Here is a 17,839-nt window from a genome sequence, read left to right on the forward strand (position 1 = left end):
TTGTTTTATTTTAAAGTTTTATTTTAATTATCGTTCACTATTTTTATTTTTTGTGTTATTAAAAATACAAATTTCAGTGGTGTCTGTCTGTGTATCCGTAACTCTGGTTCAATGAACTCTAGAATATGGATTTGCTTTGATTTTAAAAATTGGAACTGATTGTCAACTGGTATTGGAAAGATTCAGACAAGCGATAAATTAGGTACCAAGATTATTTTATTCAATAATTGTTTATTTAAAATGGCTATCTTTTGTTAAAATTTTTTAGCTATGTCGTAATAGTGTTCATTCGAAAGGCAAATTTCTGGCAAATGTTTATTTTTAATGATCCTGAGACATATATATGTATATATTTGTGAAACCAAAAGGAAAAATATACAAATCAAGTATATAATATACACAAATCCTACAATAATATATTGAACAAAGTGTGTATGTATTGTAAAAGTAAAAAAAAATGGACTGGAATAAATAGATATTAAAACATGTTGTTAATTGTTAAAATTTTAATAGTTCAATGCTGTACCTAACTACTTCCTGACTTTGTTTTTAAAACATCTCGCCTTTACTGAGTTTCATTTGATAGAGGCTTCGACCAAGTACCTTTATCTATATCGATGGACAGAGATTATGAAAACGACAAATTCTCAACGACAACCGAAATTTATGTTACTACATTTGATTTATTACTGCTTACGCGTGTGCTAAAATTATCATCTGGAACTTGGAACCTAATACTACATCCGTTACGGCCTCGCATTAGCCGTAGCCCAATCAGCTGGAACACGACAAGACACGAATGGATTTCGTTGAACTTCGCCAAAATGTAAACTGCACAACTCGCGACTCGGGTGCGATGGGTGACGGGATTGACTCCGTGTTCTCGTGTGGGTCCGAGTTCTTGTGCGGGTCCTTGTCCTGCTACGGGTCCGAGTTCTTTCGCGGGTTCTATCCGAGTCCGAGTGCCGAGTCCTTGGCCGGACCCGTGCGTCCCGGTAGTCGCCCAGTACCCAGTCCGCACCCAAGAACTCGGACCCGGGACCCACTCCAAGAACTCGAGTTCTTTTAAAAGGAAGCAGTCCTCGGATGCCTCCGGAAAAATGCAGAACTCACCCACCTCTAGTTGTGACCGTATTCTTTTATTTTCTGTCTTGTTTTGTTTCGTGTTTCGTTTAGATTTGCTAGTATTATCTTCTTCTCCACTAATACATATATATTCCGCTATATTAGAATATATTGCGGAAAATGTTGCTAATGTCGTGATGGAGGACTTAGCCAGTCGAGGAATCGAACGTACGACGCCTGAGTGGGAGCCAAACGCGATGCCAACTCAGCCACTGACCGGTCGAATTGTCACTGTGAATCATTGTGGCACCTAGCTGGGGAAAATTTGATATATTAATTTCCGAGTCCTATGTCCTCAATTTGTACCATTTTCACAGCAATCTTAGCTTTAGAGCTGATATTTTTTATTTATCAGCATTGAATCGATTAAATTAATAATCAGAGTAGTTTTGCAATCTACGTAAAACAGTTTTCAGTGTCGGTAAAGAGTTAAATTAGTAGGGTGGATCGGTGGAATAAAAAACAACTCGGCGATATTTTCTAGTCGATGCCACTCACAAAAAAATCTGTTGCTCACCGAGGCGACAAAATAATATTATTTTGGACTTCTGGGTTACGGTAATTTTCTAAAAAAACGCCGGTCTACTTTAGTACTCTTGTCTGAATTCGGCTTATACACCATAGACATGTGAATGGTTATGGTGCTGCCACACGCAAAGCTCACATCAACAGATAATATAAAGCACAATAGCGCTCGCCATACAATCCCATACAGACCCGACACACGTAAAAAGATAACGCGCTATAAGTGTGGTTCTGAACTTCGCTAACCGAATTTATTTTACGTAACCACTCCCGACGCGATATTTGAAAAGTTATGCGTCCCCCTCTCCGCCGTAAAAAGGAGAGGGGGTCATTTTAATTACGGAGCTACCAACTAAGTTCCGTGTTCCCTTTGACAGCCATGACATAAGCAGCCTAATAATGCATTTCTTATTTATTATGTTAGCTCATATCGTCATGTGTGCTAGTAAATTTAGAAACATAAAAAAAACTTTATTTGGCAAACATACTTAACATATATTTAAAATATAAATATAATCAATATTTGAATTTGAAGTAAACAAATTTTCGCCCTTTCAAAATTAATCATATTTTTAATCTCAGTATGTTTATATGGTAATATCATTCGGTTTTTTGATAAAAGTTGGACGGCTTGGACGAAAGTTGAACTTATTTTACAATAATTTATTATATGTCGCTTTCGTCGATCGGCGTGCGAACTGCGAATTTCCTGATTCGACGGAGAGGTTATGTCAGGTTATGTGAAAATGCGCTATTTACGCGCAGATTGTTTAAAATCTAAAAAGTTTATAAATAGCATTTATAATTATATAGTTGGCGACATCATCATCTGAGGATGAGCTGTCCAACAGATCCAGCAATAGGCGACAAGTATCATCCATTTCGAAAACGTGCTCAAGCTGTCAGTAAGTAAAGTTGTCACTTTGACAGATTAAATTATGTTCCTCGGCCGCTCTCGAATTCAACTGACCCCCTCTCCTACCATAGGAAGAAATATTTGATAGCGTCGTGTGTCGGTAGAAAAGATGATGCGCTGTACATTAACTTTTGATGTGAGCTTTGCGTCTGGCAGCAGTATTATCTGATATTTCCGACGTTTCTGACCATGGCTGTCACTTTTGATTTTGACGTTTCTCATATTTTGCCGGTGTTGTAATAATAACAATAACAATTAATTTATAGCGCACAATTTTGTGATAATTCGCTCCAGCGCACCCTAAAGGTGATATTAGGAGTTTCCAATGAAATTTTTGACAAAATTGCCAAGGACTACGTTTTTCCTCAAATTTTCAAACTGTTTTCCACAACGAACCAAAAGTTTATTTGAGGTAAGTTCTTATCAGTGTGTGTTTTTATTAATAATTAAATTAATTTTATTCAAAGCCCTTTCACAGATACCGTAACATATAACTAGGAATGAATCAAATAAAACGAAAACACATTGGTTGAATCTTGTTATTGATAGACACGATTTGAACCACCTCACCACTTCCTTTACAATCATGTTTTTAACAAAGTGACTACAAATAAACACTTTTGACTGTTTGGATACATAACTTGGGTAAGCTTCGGTTTATGGGTGAAATTCCTAAAAATTAAAACTAGTTATTTTTATACTAACTTTGGGCCGGGGAATCCGAATCTGGAAGAATTAGGTGGCGGCAAGCAATATTAACTGAATTACACGACTTTAAAATTTCGACGCACAAAAAATTTAACTGGCCATTTTGAACGCTTTCTGACAATAAAACTAGTTATCTTTGTACTAACTTTGGGACGGGGAATCCGAATCCGAAAGAATTAGGTTGGGGCAAGCAATATAAACTGAAATATACGACTTAAAAATTTTAGATGCAAACAATATACAACGGCATTGCCGATGCGTTTTTTTGACAGTAAATCCATAGAAAAATAACCAAAGATATATAAAATTAAGTGTTGCTAGTAAGCAATAATATCAATAACGTAAAATAACATGTTTATAATTTCAGTAATATTTCATATTCAAACAGTTAGATTTAGGTTTATTATCACGAAAGGTGAGTTTTTATGTCGGGGGAGACGAAAATATATGCATTTTATATTTTAATTTTGCTAACATTATTTCATTTACGTAAAGTATTCAGATACATTTTATTCACTTTTGTATCACAAACCATGTTACACAAACCTAGCGTAGCCGCTAAACTACTTGAAAACTGGGATGTTTTCTTGCCTTGACGCGAGTAGGCGCTACGAAGGGGGCACTTTCTTTTCTATCACAAACCATGTTACACAAACCTAGCGTAGCCGCTAAACTACTTGAAAACTGGGATGTTTTCCTGCCTTGACGCGAGTAGGCGCTACGAAGGGGGCACTTTCCTTTCTATCACAAACCATGTTACACAAACCTAGCGTAGCCGCTAAACTACTTGAAAACTGGGATGTTTTCTTGCCTTGACGCGAGTAGGCGCTAAGAAGGGGGCACTTTCTTTTCTATCACAAACCATGTTACACAAACCTAGCGTAGCCGCTAAACTACTTGAAAACTGGGATGTTTTCCTGCCTTGACGCGAGTAGGCGCTACGAAGGGGGCACTTTCTTTTCTATCACAAACCATGTTACACAAACCTAGCGTAGCCGCTAAACTACTTGAAAACTGGGATGTTTTCTTGCCTTGACGCGAGTAGGCGCTACGAAGGGGGCACTTTCTTTTCTATCACAAACCATGTTACACAAACCTAGCGTAGCCGCTAAACTACTTGAAAACTGAAATACGTAAATACTTACGTAATTGAAATAATGTTAGCAAAATTAAAATATAAAATGCATATTTTTTCGTCTCCCCCGACATAAAAACTCACCTTTCGTGATAATAAACCTAAATCTAACTGTTTGAATATGAAATATTACTGAAATTATAAACATGTTATTTTACGTTATTGATATTATTGCTTACTAGCAACACTTAATTTTATATATCTTTGGTTATTTTTCTATGGATTTACTGTCAAAAAAACGCATCGGCAATGCCGTTGTATATTGTTTGCATCTAAAATTTTTAAGTCGTATATTTCAGTTTATATTGCTTGCCCCAACCTAATTCTTTCGGATTCGGATTCCCCGTCCCAAAGTTAGTATAAAGATAACTAGTTTTATTGTCAGAAAGCGTTCAAAATGGCCAGTTAAATTTTTTGTGCGTCGAAATTTTAAAGTCGTGTAATTCAGTTAATATTGCTTGCCGCCACCTAATTCTTCCAGATTCGGATTCCCCGGCCCAAAGTTAGTATAAAAATAACTAGTTTTAATTTTTAGGAATTTCACCCATAAACCGAATATATTCCCATAACTTTATTATAAACATTATCACTATGTCTACAAATCTTCTATATGTCAGTTGGGCTTTCATATTTTATTATTTATTCATTTTTGAAATTTGAGATCAAAGTTCTGTAACCTTAAAAAAGTTTATATATTTTTTAAGGTTTATTCTTCCGTATAATACAATCATTATTATATATTTGCAGATCGTAAATTCATCGAAAATGGACCTGTCTACCAAACCCAAGTCAAAATATCTGTCCCAAGTGGATGCGGCAGCCCTGGACCAAGACTTGTTCAATGAATATAGATACAGTATAGACCAGCTGATGGAGTTGGCAGGACTTAGTTGTGCTGCGGCCATACGGATAGCATACAACCCAGCCCGGTAATAATGTATTTTGTTACATATTATGTACTGCACCAAAGCAAACAAAACAATGTACTATAACTACAAAATGTCTTATTCATGTCAATGTTATTTTTCTTACCTGTGGAACACCAGACCTTTTTTGGGGGAAATCAATAATGGAATCAAAAATAAATTCTTAAGTGTTTTTCGTGTGACGGGAAAAAATTCTTGTGGTGCACAAACAGTTTTCCGCAGGTTAAGCACAATGTTATTTCGAAAAATTTGGGAATCACATTTGATACGCACCTAGAAATGTATGCAGCAAAGCTTTGACAGTGCTGTGGGATTTGTGCTAAGCAACTTCTGGTGCTATACTATAGTTTAGTATGTATCATTTCAGAAAGCGGCTCAATAATATGGGGACCTGTGGATTTTACACCTTCTCTAATGGTAGAGAAAGTACAAAAAGCCACTCGGAAAAAAATGATCCTGCTATTAAATAACTTGTCCCTTGACTTAGATATTTTTCAAATGAACATTAAAAAATTTATAAATCGAAATATTACTAAACATGTAAAATGTATATTATTGAAATATTGGAGACAATATTAGTGATTTCTAAACGAAAATCTGAAACAGAAAAATCAGAAAAGGAAACGGTCACATCTGGGACTCGAACCCAGGACCTCAGTTCAGTTGGTAGAGCACTGTCCCGGAAAGACAAGGGTCCTGGGTTCGAGTCCCAGATGTGACCGTTTCCTTTTCTGATTTTTCTGTTTCAGATTTTCGTTTAGAAATCACTAATATTGTCTTCAATTTTTAAATATTACAATTTGAGGTTTTACTCAATAAAGTTATTCCGAAAAATAAATATAATGTATATTATTGGTTATGTTAACTTTAAATGTACATTTAAAAAAATAAATGAATATTATAGTCATTCAGCTGTTTAGCTGTCTAGCTCTGTTTTAACCATTTCCTAAACAAAACATTGATGAAAAGTGGAGAAAAAAAAACCTATCCTAACCTATTATTTTATCGTGTTCTATTTGTCATTGTTCTGTTTTATCTGGTCATCGTTTTAACCTCTCTCATGAACAATGCGTGTCACAGAGAATAACTGTGGGATGTTTTAATAACAGTGATAGGTTACCGGTCAGTATTTCAGTAGCAGAACCATAGAATGAACAAGAACTTGTATATTATATTTCCAGTAAGCAAAACTATAGATTAGTTCAGCAACCGCCGCACGTGAGTGGCTTATTTATGCATCGTATATTCGATCCATCAGCAGCTATCCCTGTAAATATAATATTATGATCCATGAAGTTTCACTAAAACACATACATTGGGTCGAAACGTGCCACATAGTCAGATAGATTGCATTGAAAAGGTTAAGTACCTAATGCCTATCTTTCATTTCTAAACTTTTGGTTGTTGTATCGTCGATATTTTTTCTGTTTTAGGCACCGGAGAGTGTTGGTGGTCTGTGGCCCTGGTAACAACGGTGGTGATGGCCTGGTGGCCGCCCGTCACTTGGCTATGATGGGGTTTAACCCTCACACATATGTCCCAAAGCTGACGGCTCTACCACTCTACCAGAATCTGGCCCATCAGTGCTTGAAACACGGGATAAATTCTCTTACAGACTGTCCAACAGCATTAGATATAGATAGCAACTATGATATTGTGGTGGACGCATTATTTGGATTCAGCTTTAAACCTCCGATTCGGGAAACAATGGTACCAATTATGACTGCACTTGCTGATACCAAAGTAGCGTGTTGCAGGTATGTATTATGTAGATAGGATTTCCACTGATATATTCCCTGTAACCGCTACCCTCATTGTCATAAATATAATGTTACTATGTAATAGTTCTGTGAACACTAGAATTCGCATTCAAAAAATTATGTTTCTAATTTTCTCTTATTTTAAATCAAAACTTTGGAAGTAGGTACTTAAATACCTACCTAATTAATTAATAGACAATTTCACTCTTGAAAAAATAATCTTTACTGAATCTTAACCTGTTGTGTGCCGACGCTAAATTTGTTAAACTGTTTCTGTTTTCGTAATAACTTACTTGTTTTTTTTTTAAAATTATGTTTTTGTAAACTGTACCGTCTTACCAGACGTGATAATATATTTTTTATGAAAAATAGTATATAATCTACCATATGTATTTTCATAGAAATGATTTTCTTGATTGTGACTATAGGCTATTGTGGCGCGTGACTGGTTAAAAAAGCCACCGTCTTGAACACCTGGACATAGCAAATAAATTTACAGATGAAATACCAAATAGTCGAGCTAAGTTCGCTACGCTCCATCAATAGTAATTGTGCTCTTATTGGCAGGACCATAATTAAAGTACAAAATCAATTATTGTGATATGCTTTTCAATCACTGAAGAGATAAACTGATAGAAATGATTTTCATTGGTCTGCCTGGGAGTCGAAACGTCTTATTGTAATTTTTTGTTTTTAATGAGTTTTTATTATTCACAATGTACATTTGTTACGTATAATTTTTTTAATAAAATTAGCGACTGTTGATGACATTTTTGTAATTTGGACAGGTAGCAACAGACAATTAGACAATTTTCTCACTTTTATTAATAACATTCACCAAAATATAAAATTTACACTGGAACATAACGATAATAACAATTTAAATTTTTTAGACTTAAACATCAGCTTCTATAATAATAAGTGTGTTTTTAACATCTATAGAAAACCTACACACACTGACTGTGTTATACCTTCTACTTCAATTCATCCTTTGTCCCATAAACTCGCCTCCTTCAACTCAATGATACATCGAGCCATTAATGTCCCTTTAAATATGGAGAATTTCAATAATGAAATTAACATTATAAAACAAATAGCTCTAAACAACGGATATAAACCTGACATAATTAATCGTTTAGTTAATAAGAAACAAACCAAAATATTTTCTAAAAAGTACATTTATAGTGGAGATAATAACACTCAATCTAGTAAAAATCTAGTATATAAAAAACTTCTTTATACAGGCGACTTATCCTTAAAAATATCCCGCATGTTACCAGTTAATATTTCGACAGCTTTTTACACGAATTCTAAAATAAAAAACTTAATTAATAACAAGGATGTTTCAAATAAATTAGATAAAAATGGGATATACACTTTAGAGTGTAATGATTGTAACTCGCAGTATGTAGGTATGACTACGAGAAATTTCAAAACCAGAATTAGGGAACACGAACTATGTTTAAAAAATAATAATTTCTCCGAGTTCGCTAATCATTTGATAGAGACAGGCCATAGCTTCAACCGGGATAAAACTAAGTTTAAACATTCTAACATTAATAAATATTTTAATTTGTGCGCATTAGAAACATTAGAAATCAACAAAAAAATTAATTCAAGCATTAATATAGTAAATAAAATAATAGCACCTTGCAAATCACCTCTATTGACAATGTTCCCCGTTATGTTGACTCCTCCCTCCGTTTCCCTCTCAACCCCCTCCCCCTCCCTCAAATCCCTCCCACCAAAGAACCAAACTAAATAAAACCCCATATTTCTGCACTTAAAAATTTAGTTTTAAAATAGATAGTTAATGACACGGACGTGTCGAAACCGGTCGCTAATTTTATAAAAAAATTATACGTAACAAATGTGCATTGTGAATAATAAAAACTCATTAAAAACAAAAAATGTCTAGAAATTGTTACATAGTGAATGCCAATGAAATACAAAAAAAAGTCTTATTATAAGTTGGCAAAATCAGTTTTCTTTCAAATTGGTGTACATCATACTTCTATAGGTTTATCTTGTTATCTTCAATTGTTCATTAGTTAAAAATTAAATAAAAAAATATGCTTTCAGAATGATCTTTCAAATCAAAATTATTAATTTATTATTTGATAATTCAAGATTAATTATTGATGGTTGTTACCTGAAATGGATTGTAACTGCGATTTCAGTTCTTCATGGAACCGGTTCTTTATCCAATTAATTTGGAACCGGTTCCTCAAAAAGAAAAAAAACCCGGACAGGAATATTAACCATCTCTAATATTAATTTAACATTTGACTTTTCTTTATTTTTTTAGTGTCGATATTCCTTCTGGCTGGGACGTGGATAATGGTCCTCCTACAGAAGGTCTAATAATAAAACCTTCCTTATTGATATCTCTCTCTGCCCCCAAAAATTGTGCTAAATCGTTTGATGGAGTTCATTATCTTGGAGGACGATTTTTACCACCAGGCATCATTGAAAAGTATAATCTTGAGCTGCCTGTCTATCCAGGAGCCGATCAAGTGGTTTTACTCGAAAAATAGTACATATATTTTTTTTCTTTTAAATCGGTGTAAGTTAATAACATGACCTGTTTAAAAATTGTAATTATTTTATAGTTTTAAAATGTATTTTGTAAATTTTATAAGCTACCAAATTAATAAACAGCTTGTGTACAGATTGATTTTTCCTCTCGTCCCAAGATAATAATTTTCCCCTAAAATACTGTAAATAAATTTTATTTCAAGGTTCTTTCTCTACATTTTTTCAAGGTAAAAAGCTGTTAAAAAATAGAAGAGAAAAACTTGATTAGCGATGGCAAGATAAGACATGAACCTAAAAAGCCCTGAACCAAGCATTAGTGTGATTTTGTAGGAATGATATTGTAGCCAAATCCAAGGTAAAGAGAAATTGCCTGGCAGCTATCTTGTATGACAAACTATTGAAATGATTTGTATGGAAAGTGGTATAAAAAAAAGAATTTTAATAGTGTAGTTATAATGGCTTATGTTTTGTTTGGTATTTGATGAGACAGGGAATGAAATATATCAAAATTTAAATAAGTAAAATCATTTACCATACATCTTCCCTTCCCCGAGCCTACAAATTTTTCAAGAATGTGAGGCTCTGAGAATTTAGGCTCATGAGATAAGATATCCATTTCGGAAGAATCATTTTTCTATTTCCATAATCTAGATATTCAGAAAAAACAACGATTTATTGCACTGTACAGTTTAAAATAACTGATAATTTTTTTGTAATTCGTTTCAATGCTTTTGAATTCGTTTGTGTGCAAGTGATGAATTCAAAACAGCATTCGATTATTTCAGCGGTTTTCGAAGTAGGTACCTTTCATATAATAATAGACTGCAACCATCGCTAGACCTCATGCCTAAAATAAAATAACCATAGACTCTAGTTTCCTTGTCTGTCATTAGTACGTCACTGACGTCCGTTTGTTATTTGAGGTTATGAATTCAGCCGCTATTTTGTAAATAATTTTCTTCATTATTCTTTAAAATGGAAACTGAAACGGAGGCAAGTTCCTCAAAAGAGCAAACTCCAAAAGAAACTCCCACTAATCAACCGATATGTTTAATTGTATTAGGTGAGTCCGAAACTTATTTGATTTTACGTATTTTCCATTACACCTTCTCGAAATGAGTTTTTGTTAACTGTTTGCAAAATACAAAGGTTTCGCGAATCCGAAGCCTTATTCAAAGTCGTTGAATCATAGTGAATCTGTATGTATAGTTTTGTAAATGTTTTAGGTATGGCAGGAGCGGGAAAAACATCTTTTGTAAAACGACTGTCATCTCATAATTATAATGAATATAAACCATACATAGTGAATCTCGACCCAGCTTGTTATGATGTACCATATCCAGCAAACATAGGTAACCAAATTAAAGTATCATTGATTTTTGTTTTTGTGTTGTAGAAACTTCTGTCAAATAAGACTCAAAAGTTGTATATTTGTTATGCTCGGAAATGGGACGGATGTTGAAAAGCCAACGAATATAAGGAGTGTATTGATATAATAATATGGTAAATATTTTCCTAAACGCTTCACTTTTAATAGGCGCAGACTATGGAAATTACACTTCGTTTCAACTTAATTACTACAAGAAACAACGATTTTATGAGATGGTGAAAGATGCATTTTAATTCCATTTTTATTCATTCAAAGTTCAAAATTTACCTTATGAAATGATTCCTTTGCTGCCATTTTGTACTTTTTTAATATGTAGTGACACCTGCCAAAGTTTTGTTTCAATCTGAAAATGTATAAATTATTATAATTTACCCAAACTAAGGACCTAATAACCTTTATGTGTGCATGTAAATAGTTTTTCTTGTAGTAATTGTAAAAAAAGTCTAATTTCCATAATCCGCACCTAAAAGTGGGGCGATTAGGTAAATAATTATCAATAATATTATTATGATGTTTCTGTTTTTCTAGACATAAGAGACACAGTAAACTACAAGGAGGTAATGAAACAGTACGGTCTCGGACCCAATGGAGGAATAGTAACTTCTCTCAATTTGTTTTCTACAAAGTTTGGACAGGTTGTAGATTTGATAGAAAAAGCTGGCGAGAAGCACAAATATTGCATCATAGATACTCCAGGTAAAGTTCAATTGCACTTTTTATAAATAGACTAATCTAACAATACAATAATATCCTTGTGTGTATATTTTGGCGTAATCTATCTATCTATATAAATGAAAATGTTTGTTTGTTCAAAATCTTGAATCTCCGAAAGTTCTTCACTCATTGTTTTAAAACTGACAATTTTGACGTTGCATTCGAATATGCGTGTGTCTTTATATACCCATGTTATATAGATGTCACCTGTGACACCCTTGAGGTGATTTTGCACAAAAATCATATTTGTATACCGTATATATGAGCGTAAACAAATAATTCATCTTAATATTTTGAAGCATGACTTGTAAAAACAATTTTTTCCTAATATAATTAAATTGGTGCCATCTGTAAAAAAGCATATTATGAATACTTTTAAGTATACCCTTAACTATCAAACTGCTTATCTACATTAAATTATTGAGTGTATAAGTGAGAATATACACAGTTTCCTAAACTAAGTATTTTTGGAGTTCACATATTGTGCAATTATTTTATAAAAATAAAATATTCACTACATTTGGCAAGTTTAATTATTTTTTTAACTGTGGCATTTGATAACTAAGCCATTGATTATGGTTCTGCATCCAAGGCAAAAAACACAAACTACTAACTTTTGTGTTCTATGGGCTGAAAAGTCAAAGGACTAGAAGCACATTTTTGAAACATTAGTCTATTCATCCATGTCTATATCTATCTATCTATATAAATAAAAATGTAAATCTTTGTTTGTTCAAAATCTTAAATCTCCAAAAATCTTCACCGATTGTTTTGAAATTTCGACAAAACGTTGCATTTGAAAACGCATGTGTTTTTATAAACCAATATTATATAGATGTCACCTGTGATAAGTAAAAACAGCGCCATCTGTTACACGTAAAAGCGACACGCGCTATTGTTTCTCTATCTGACATCTACTCTATCCCACAGACAGCGACGCGTGGTGGGGTACAGCTAGTTATTAATTTTTTTTTATTTTTATTGTTTATTCCAGATCTCGGGGAGGGTGGTGCAATCCAACGAGTTCCATATTATACATAGAATATATAAAGTAAATATAAAAAATATTGTAAGATAATACATACACAGTAAACGAAAACAAAAGACAATAATAATAATAATAGTACAAAAAACATAATGAGACTAAAGTTTTTTAAAAAGAAAAAATATTTAAAAAAATATATGTATATGAATATATATTATATATATATATATTTATATATTTTTTTATCTATGACATCAGGATTTGGCTCCATCGCTTGTAAATAGGTCCCTGCCAGAAGTGCAGTGCTGCCATCACAAGACTGTTTTCGCTCATGGCTAGTCGCGTTCGAAAGCTGGTGATCCGTTTTTTCATTAGTGCTCGAAATCCGGGAGCACGTCCTTCTATAAACATCTCAGTAGCACTGCAGTACCAGGACAGTACAAAAATTATTCGGTAGGAATTGTTGTACTGTACTTCCATTCTTTTTAGAGATGCTTTGTTGAAGTTGGTCCACAGCTCCGAGGTATATAGGCTCGCGCAGTACGTGTTAAAAAGTTGTCTTTTTGCTTTTTGCACTTGTTAAATCGTCGAGAAATCATATTTGCTCTGATGCACAGTGATCTTCTCTGTCGCTCAATATCCATATCATCATTGAGCTCCGCTGTTACGATGTGTCCTAAGTATTTGACCTCCGGTTCTTCAGTTATTTTTGTGCCGTTTAGGCTGACGGGTAGTACTTTTGTAGGGCCTGCGCCCGTTTTCAATAATTTAATAACACATATTTAGTTGGATTGTAGACCATGTTATGTTCCACGGCATATTCTTCGCATATCTTTAACAGCTTTCTCAATGCTTTAATGCTTGGAGACAAAATAACGATGTCATCTGCGTACGCAATGTTATTTATGCAAATGTTTCCCAGGTAACAACCTACATTCGCCGAGGTGAGTTTATTGCTTAAATCATTCATATAGACGTTAAATAAAATTGGTGATGAAGCTTCCCCTTTGTCTGACGCCGCATTCCGTATTCACTGGTACTGACATTTTATTTTTAATACTTTTCTATTATTTTCCAGGTCAAATAGAAGTTTTCACATGGTCGGCTTCCGGCGCCATTATCACAGAGACGCTGGCTTCGTCTCGCCCCACCGTGATAGTCTATGTACTGGATACAGTGCGCAGCGTGGCGCCTGTCACCTTCATGTCCAACATGCTGTACGCATGCTCCATTCTGTATAAATCAAGACTGCCCTTTATACTAGTTATGAATAAGGTAATATGATGATGAATGATCCTTGATATTTGTGTAATGATTCCATTTTCAAATGATTCACAAAATATTGGAGGTGATTTAATTGAAATATTTGTATGTACCGATGTTGATGTTCTAACTATTTTGCTCAATTCTGGTGGATAAATTCTGCTGTTTTACACAAAGTAATGTGAAAAGTGAGTGGTGAAACCAGTGCTATTGTTTCTAACATTAAAACTTACAAGTAAAAACCATTAAACCACAATCCCAAATTGGGTAGAAAACTCTAAAATATTCTTTATTTTTGGAATAACATTAGCGCGCTCCCTCCAACGTTCATATTAACCTCTCTCTTTAAAACCATGGACTTCTTCTTTTTAATCACTTACTACGGCGTCTTAAAAGTCTAACTACCTCTCACGCCTCAAAATGTAATATTTAATTATTGAAGAAAATATTAGCGATTCTTCTAATATATTGTCTTCAATAATTAAATATCTAAAATGTTAGTTTAAGTTTTGCTTCAATATTTTTGCAATTACATTGTACATAAGCTGTTTTGACCTTTGTGAATTTGCTCATTCAAGATTTCAGTGATTTTATCCATGAGAAAGAGTTTTAATCCAATAGCCGCGATGGACACATAAATTCGCGATTTCTATAGACAAGTTTACTGTGTGGTTGTCAGAAAGATGTGTTGGACGATATGGCTTGTAATGGATATGGATTCATAATCGATACAATGGAGTAATCCAGCGTGCATACGAAGCCTGAACGGGTTAGTAATACGTGTAGAAATGATGTGTTTCAGATTGATGTGGTGGAGCACTCGTACGCCGTGGAGTGGATGCAGGATTTTGAGGCTTTCCAGGAGGCGCTGGAGAGCGAGGCGGAGACCTCCTACATCAGCAACCTCTCCAGGTCCATGGCCCTGGCCCTTGATGAGTTCTACCAGGGCCTCAAATCCTGTGGGGTATCTGCACACACGGGACAGGTAATGGCATACTCCCGATAGATCCATCATCTTTCCCTCTTTCTCATAAATTGTGGCATGTAACCGAAAGAGAGGTTGTAACATAGCTCTCAGTGGTCAGATCGTAATCTTAATATCGAATAACGTACATCAAATTCCAATTATATTCACAGAAACTGTTGTTTGTGAACTAATTACACCTTTTACCCATAAATTTATTGTTCTTTATCATCGAGTGATTAAAAACGTTTTTCTTTTTTACAGGGAATTGATGAATTTTTCAAACTAGTAGATGAAGCAGCCCTGGAATACGAATTGTAAGTTTAAATGGTTTGTGTTTTCATCGAAAAATTGCATTCATTTTCATTGTTTTTGGTAATAACATTTTCTTGTTTTTGTAATTACAGAGACTATAAAGTTGAATGGGAAAAATGCAAATTGGAAAAGAATAAAGCAAAAGAAGAAACAGCAAAAGCCACTGCAGAGGGTGAGATATTTTATATTGACACTAGTTATTGTATATAAAAATTAACAAGCTCGTGCACTTTGCGACGGTTAACAATTTTAACTGTAATTTTCGGAGATTTGAACAGTGATGCGCATATTCAAGCTGGACATTTTGAGGGCTGAAATCTACTTTTCTGGAATATTTGCATAGTCCAACAAGGTTTCTGATTAAACGCTCGGTAATCGAGAAGGTTATTTTTGGTGCCTTAATTTATTATTGATTATATTTATTATGTTACATATTTAAAGAATTTTTGTATAGATTCATAAAATAATCATTAATAATCATTTCAAAATATTCATCTATAGCCTTGTTCATATACCGAGCCTTTTCCAAATAGCAAGTTAGTCAATAAATACTTGACCGTTAATGGGAAGGTCAGAATATATTATTGCTGTCACAATTTATTGATTTCATGTGCTTCATTTTGCCCTTTTGAGTGCTTAATTATTTATTTGCTAGTTGGGAATGGGTCACATGCGTAGTGCGACCCGTCTGGACGAAGCTAATCAACAATCATATGTATCAAATTGTCCAATGCTTATTTGCTGTTAATTCTTTCAACAGGAGACTCTCTGGTATCAGAAATTAGCTCAGGTCGGGAGTTGTCGGATATCTACCTTAGACACCCGGCCAACGAGAGCTCCGAGGACGAAGAGGGGACGGAGAATGAAGCCGTGACGGATGGCACCGGTGGCTCAGGCCAGAATTGATTTCCTCGTATGTGTTAAATGTATTTTTAAGTTTTTTTTTGTAATTAAATAATTGAACAATCAAGAAAAATTACTATTATTCCATTTGGGAATGAAATAATTTTTTACAGAATTATTTCTTTATTTCCTCCAATGGGTAGGTCCCTGGTTATGTCGCTCAAGATCAAGATGAATTTTTTTTTGTGTATAGCCAGTGAGAATCGTATCCAGCGCATTTGAAGGGTCCTATTGAAATAATCTGCTATGAAAGCGGGAAAAAAATGGATGAATTACATTCATACTGAAGTGTTTAATACTAAGATATTTACCTACATGTCGTGATTCCTAAATGCTTGATTATATCAGCACATTTTTCGTTGGAATTTTTTTCCGCATCAATAATTTAAAATTTTTCTTGAGGAGTAAGCACTTTTTTCACCACACGGTTATTTTAAAGGTTGAAACACTGTAAAACTAGAAAGTAATGCCCCTAGTACACGCTGGCCTAATGTATCGGGCCAACGTTGGCCGTGCTCCGCCAATGTGTGAACAATGGCGGGTTGACGAAAAGGTCCTTTGATGTGTGCACGAAAATTGGCAATACTTGCAAGTGGTCCTGTACAAGTTGGGCCATTGTGTACCTAGGCATAAAATAATAATAATAATACCTGGATGACTTTTATAGCGCCGTTTTTGTGCAAAAACACCTCAAGATATAAATTAATGCATTCACTGCCGTGTTTGAACGTCTAACGAAAACTTATGTCAGAAGTGGCCGTCTGCAGCAATCAATCGGAGTAAAATGGTACAAAGCCCGGGTTCTTTATTTGATTAATGCTTTTTGATGCATAAAGGAATGACCCATTTTATCTATTTTTGCAGGTTTTGTATGAAATTAATTCAGGACTGAAATAAATAAACAAATGTAGGAAATCAATTATCCGAGATTTCACTGTATATGCTTCAAATGTATGGGAATTTGTGCATTCTCTAATAATACTTTACTGATAGCAGATCATTGAGTAGATTGAATGACCGAAGCATATTTTTGGTTATGTTTCGTTAGTGCCCAAAGCCACAAACAATTAATTAAGTTCAAATGTTATTTACGGCTTACTACAGTGGTAGATACTCTCTGTATCACCCTGGTGATAGACAACCATTTAGAATCGAAACATTGCTTGAAAGGGCGATTGCCGTGTTACACAGAATAAGAACACAAGAAATGCGGTGTGGGTGTGTTTGGTGATCCAAAAGTCTGACTAATCTGGCCTTAAATTTTCAGCTATGTTTCATCATCATTATGAAAGTCAAATGTCGGACAACTTGTCCGAGAACAACCTTACACTTGTAAGGGAGAACAAGTGTAACAGAGCTTAAGATAAATGGGTTAGAACTAAAAACATGAACAAAGAAAGCCCTGGATAGAGTCATTCGAGGACAATTTTAAGCCGCGGGGTGAAGATGTATGATAAATGTCAAAACCTACATACATTTTTTAATGACATCCCATTCCTTTTCACCATACATACCCCAAAAAATAATAAGCCATTATAACTGTATTAAGAACACAGAAATAAAATTTTAACTGTTCATTATGCACCACTTTGCAAACAAATTTCTTTAAAAAATTTATCATACAAGATGGCTGCCAGGCAATTTCCCCTCTTCCTATGCTATTCTTTCCCCT

At 34.3% G+C, this 17,839-nt stretch overlaps 2 protein-coding genes across 3 annotated transcripts; both read left to right on the forward strand.

The window, feature by feature from the left end:
- Nucleotides 1-2,758: 2,758 nt before the first annotated feature.
- On the forward strand, nt 2,759-9,751 carry Naxe (NAD(P)HX epimerase). 2 transcript variants are annotated; one of them, XM_089638580.1, is made up of 4 exons: nt 2,759-2,978; nt 5,157-5,338; nt 6,769-7,092; nt 9,404-9,751. In XM_089638580.1, exons 1-4 carry the CDS (start codon nt 2,892-2,894, stop codon nt 9,630-9,632), a joined length of 822 nt encoding a protein of 273 aa, XP_089494706.1. In that variant the 5' UTR covers nt 2,759-2,891; the 3' UTR covers nt 9,633-9,751. The 2 variants fall into 2 exon arrangements, with proteins under 2 accessions (XP_089494706.1, XP_089494712.1); XM_089638586.1 differs by lacking the exon at nt 2,759-2,978 and adding an exon at nt 4,655-4,911.
- Nucleotides 9,752-10,523: 772 nt separating this feature from the next.
- LOC149426808 (GPN-loop GTPase 1) lies at nt 10,524-16,240 on the forward strand. The gene is made up of 8 exons (XM_089638597.1): nt 10,524-10,696; nt 10,860-10,985; nt 11,552-11,719; nt 13,801-13,997; nt 14,788-14,970; nt 15,214-15,266; nt 15,357-15,436; nt 16,025-16,240. The coding sequence occupies exons 1-8, from the start codon at nt 10,609-10,611 to the stop codon at nt 16,168-16,170; spliced, it is 1,041 nt and encodes a 346-aa protein (XP_089494723.1). The 5' UTR covers nt 10,524-10,608; the 3' UTR covers nt 16,171-16,240.
- Nucleotides 16,241-17,839: the final 1,599 nt, after the last annotated feature.

Source organism: Hesperophylax consimilis, chromosome 1, assembly GCF_061612785.1.
Source record: "Hesperophylax consimilis isolate HC1 chromosome 1, BYU_Hcon_1.0, whole genome shotgun sequence".
Lineage (NCBI taxonomy): Eukaryota > Metazoa > Arthropoda > Insecta > Trichoptera > Limnephilidae > Hesperophylax > Hesperophylax consimilis.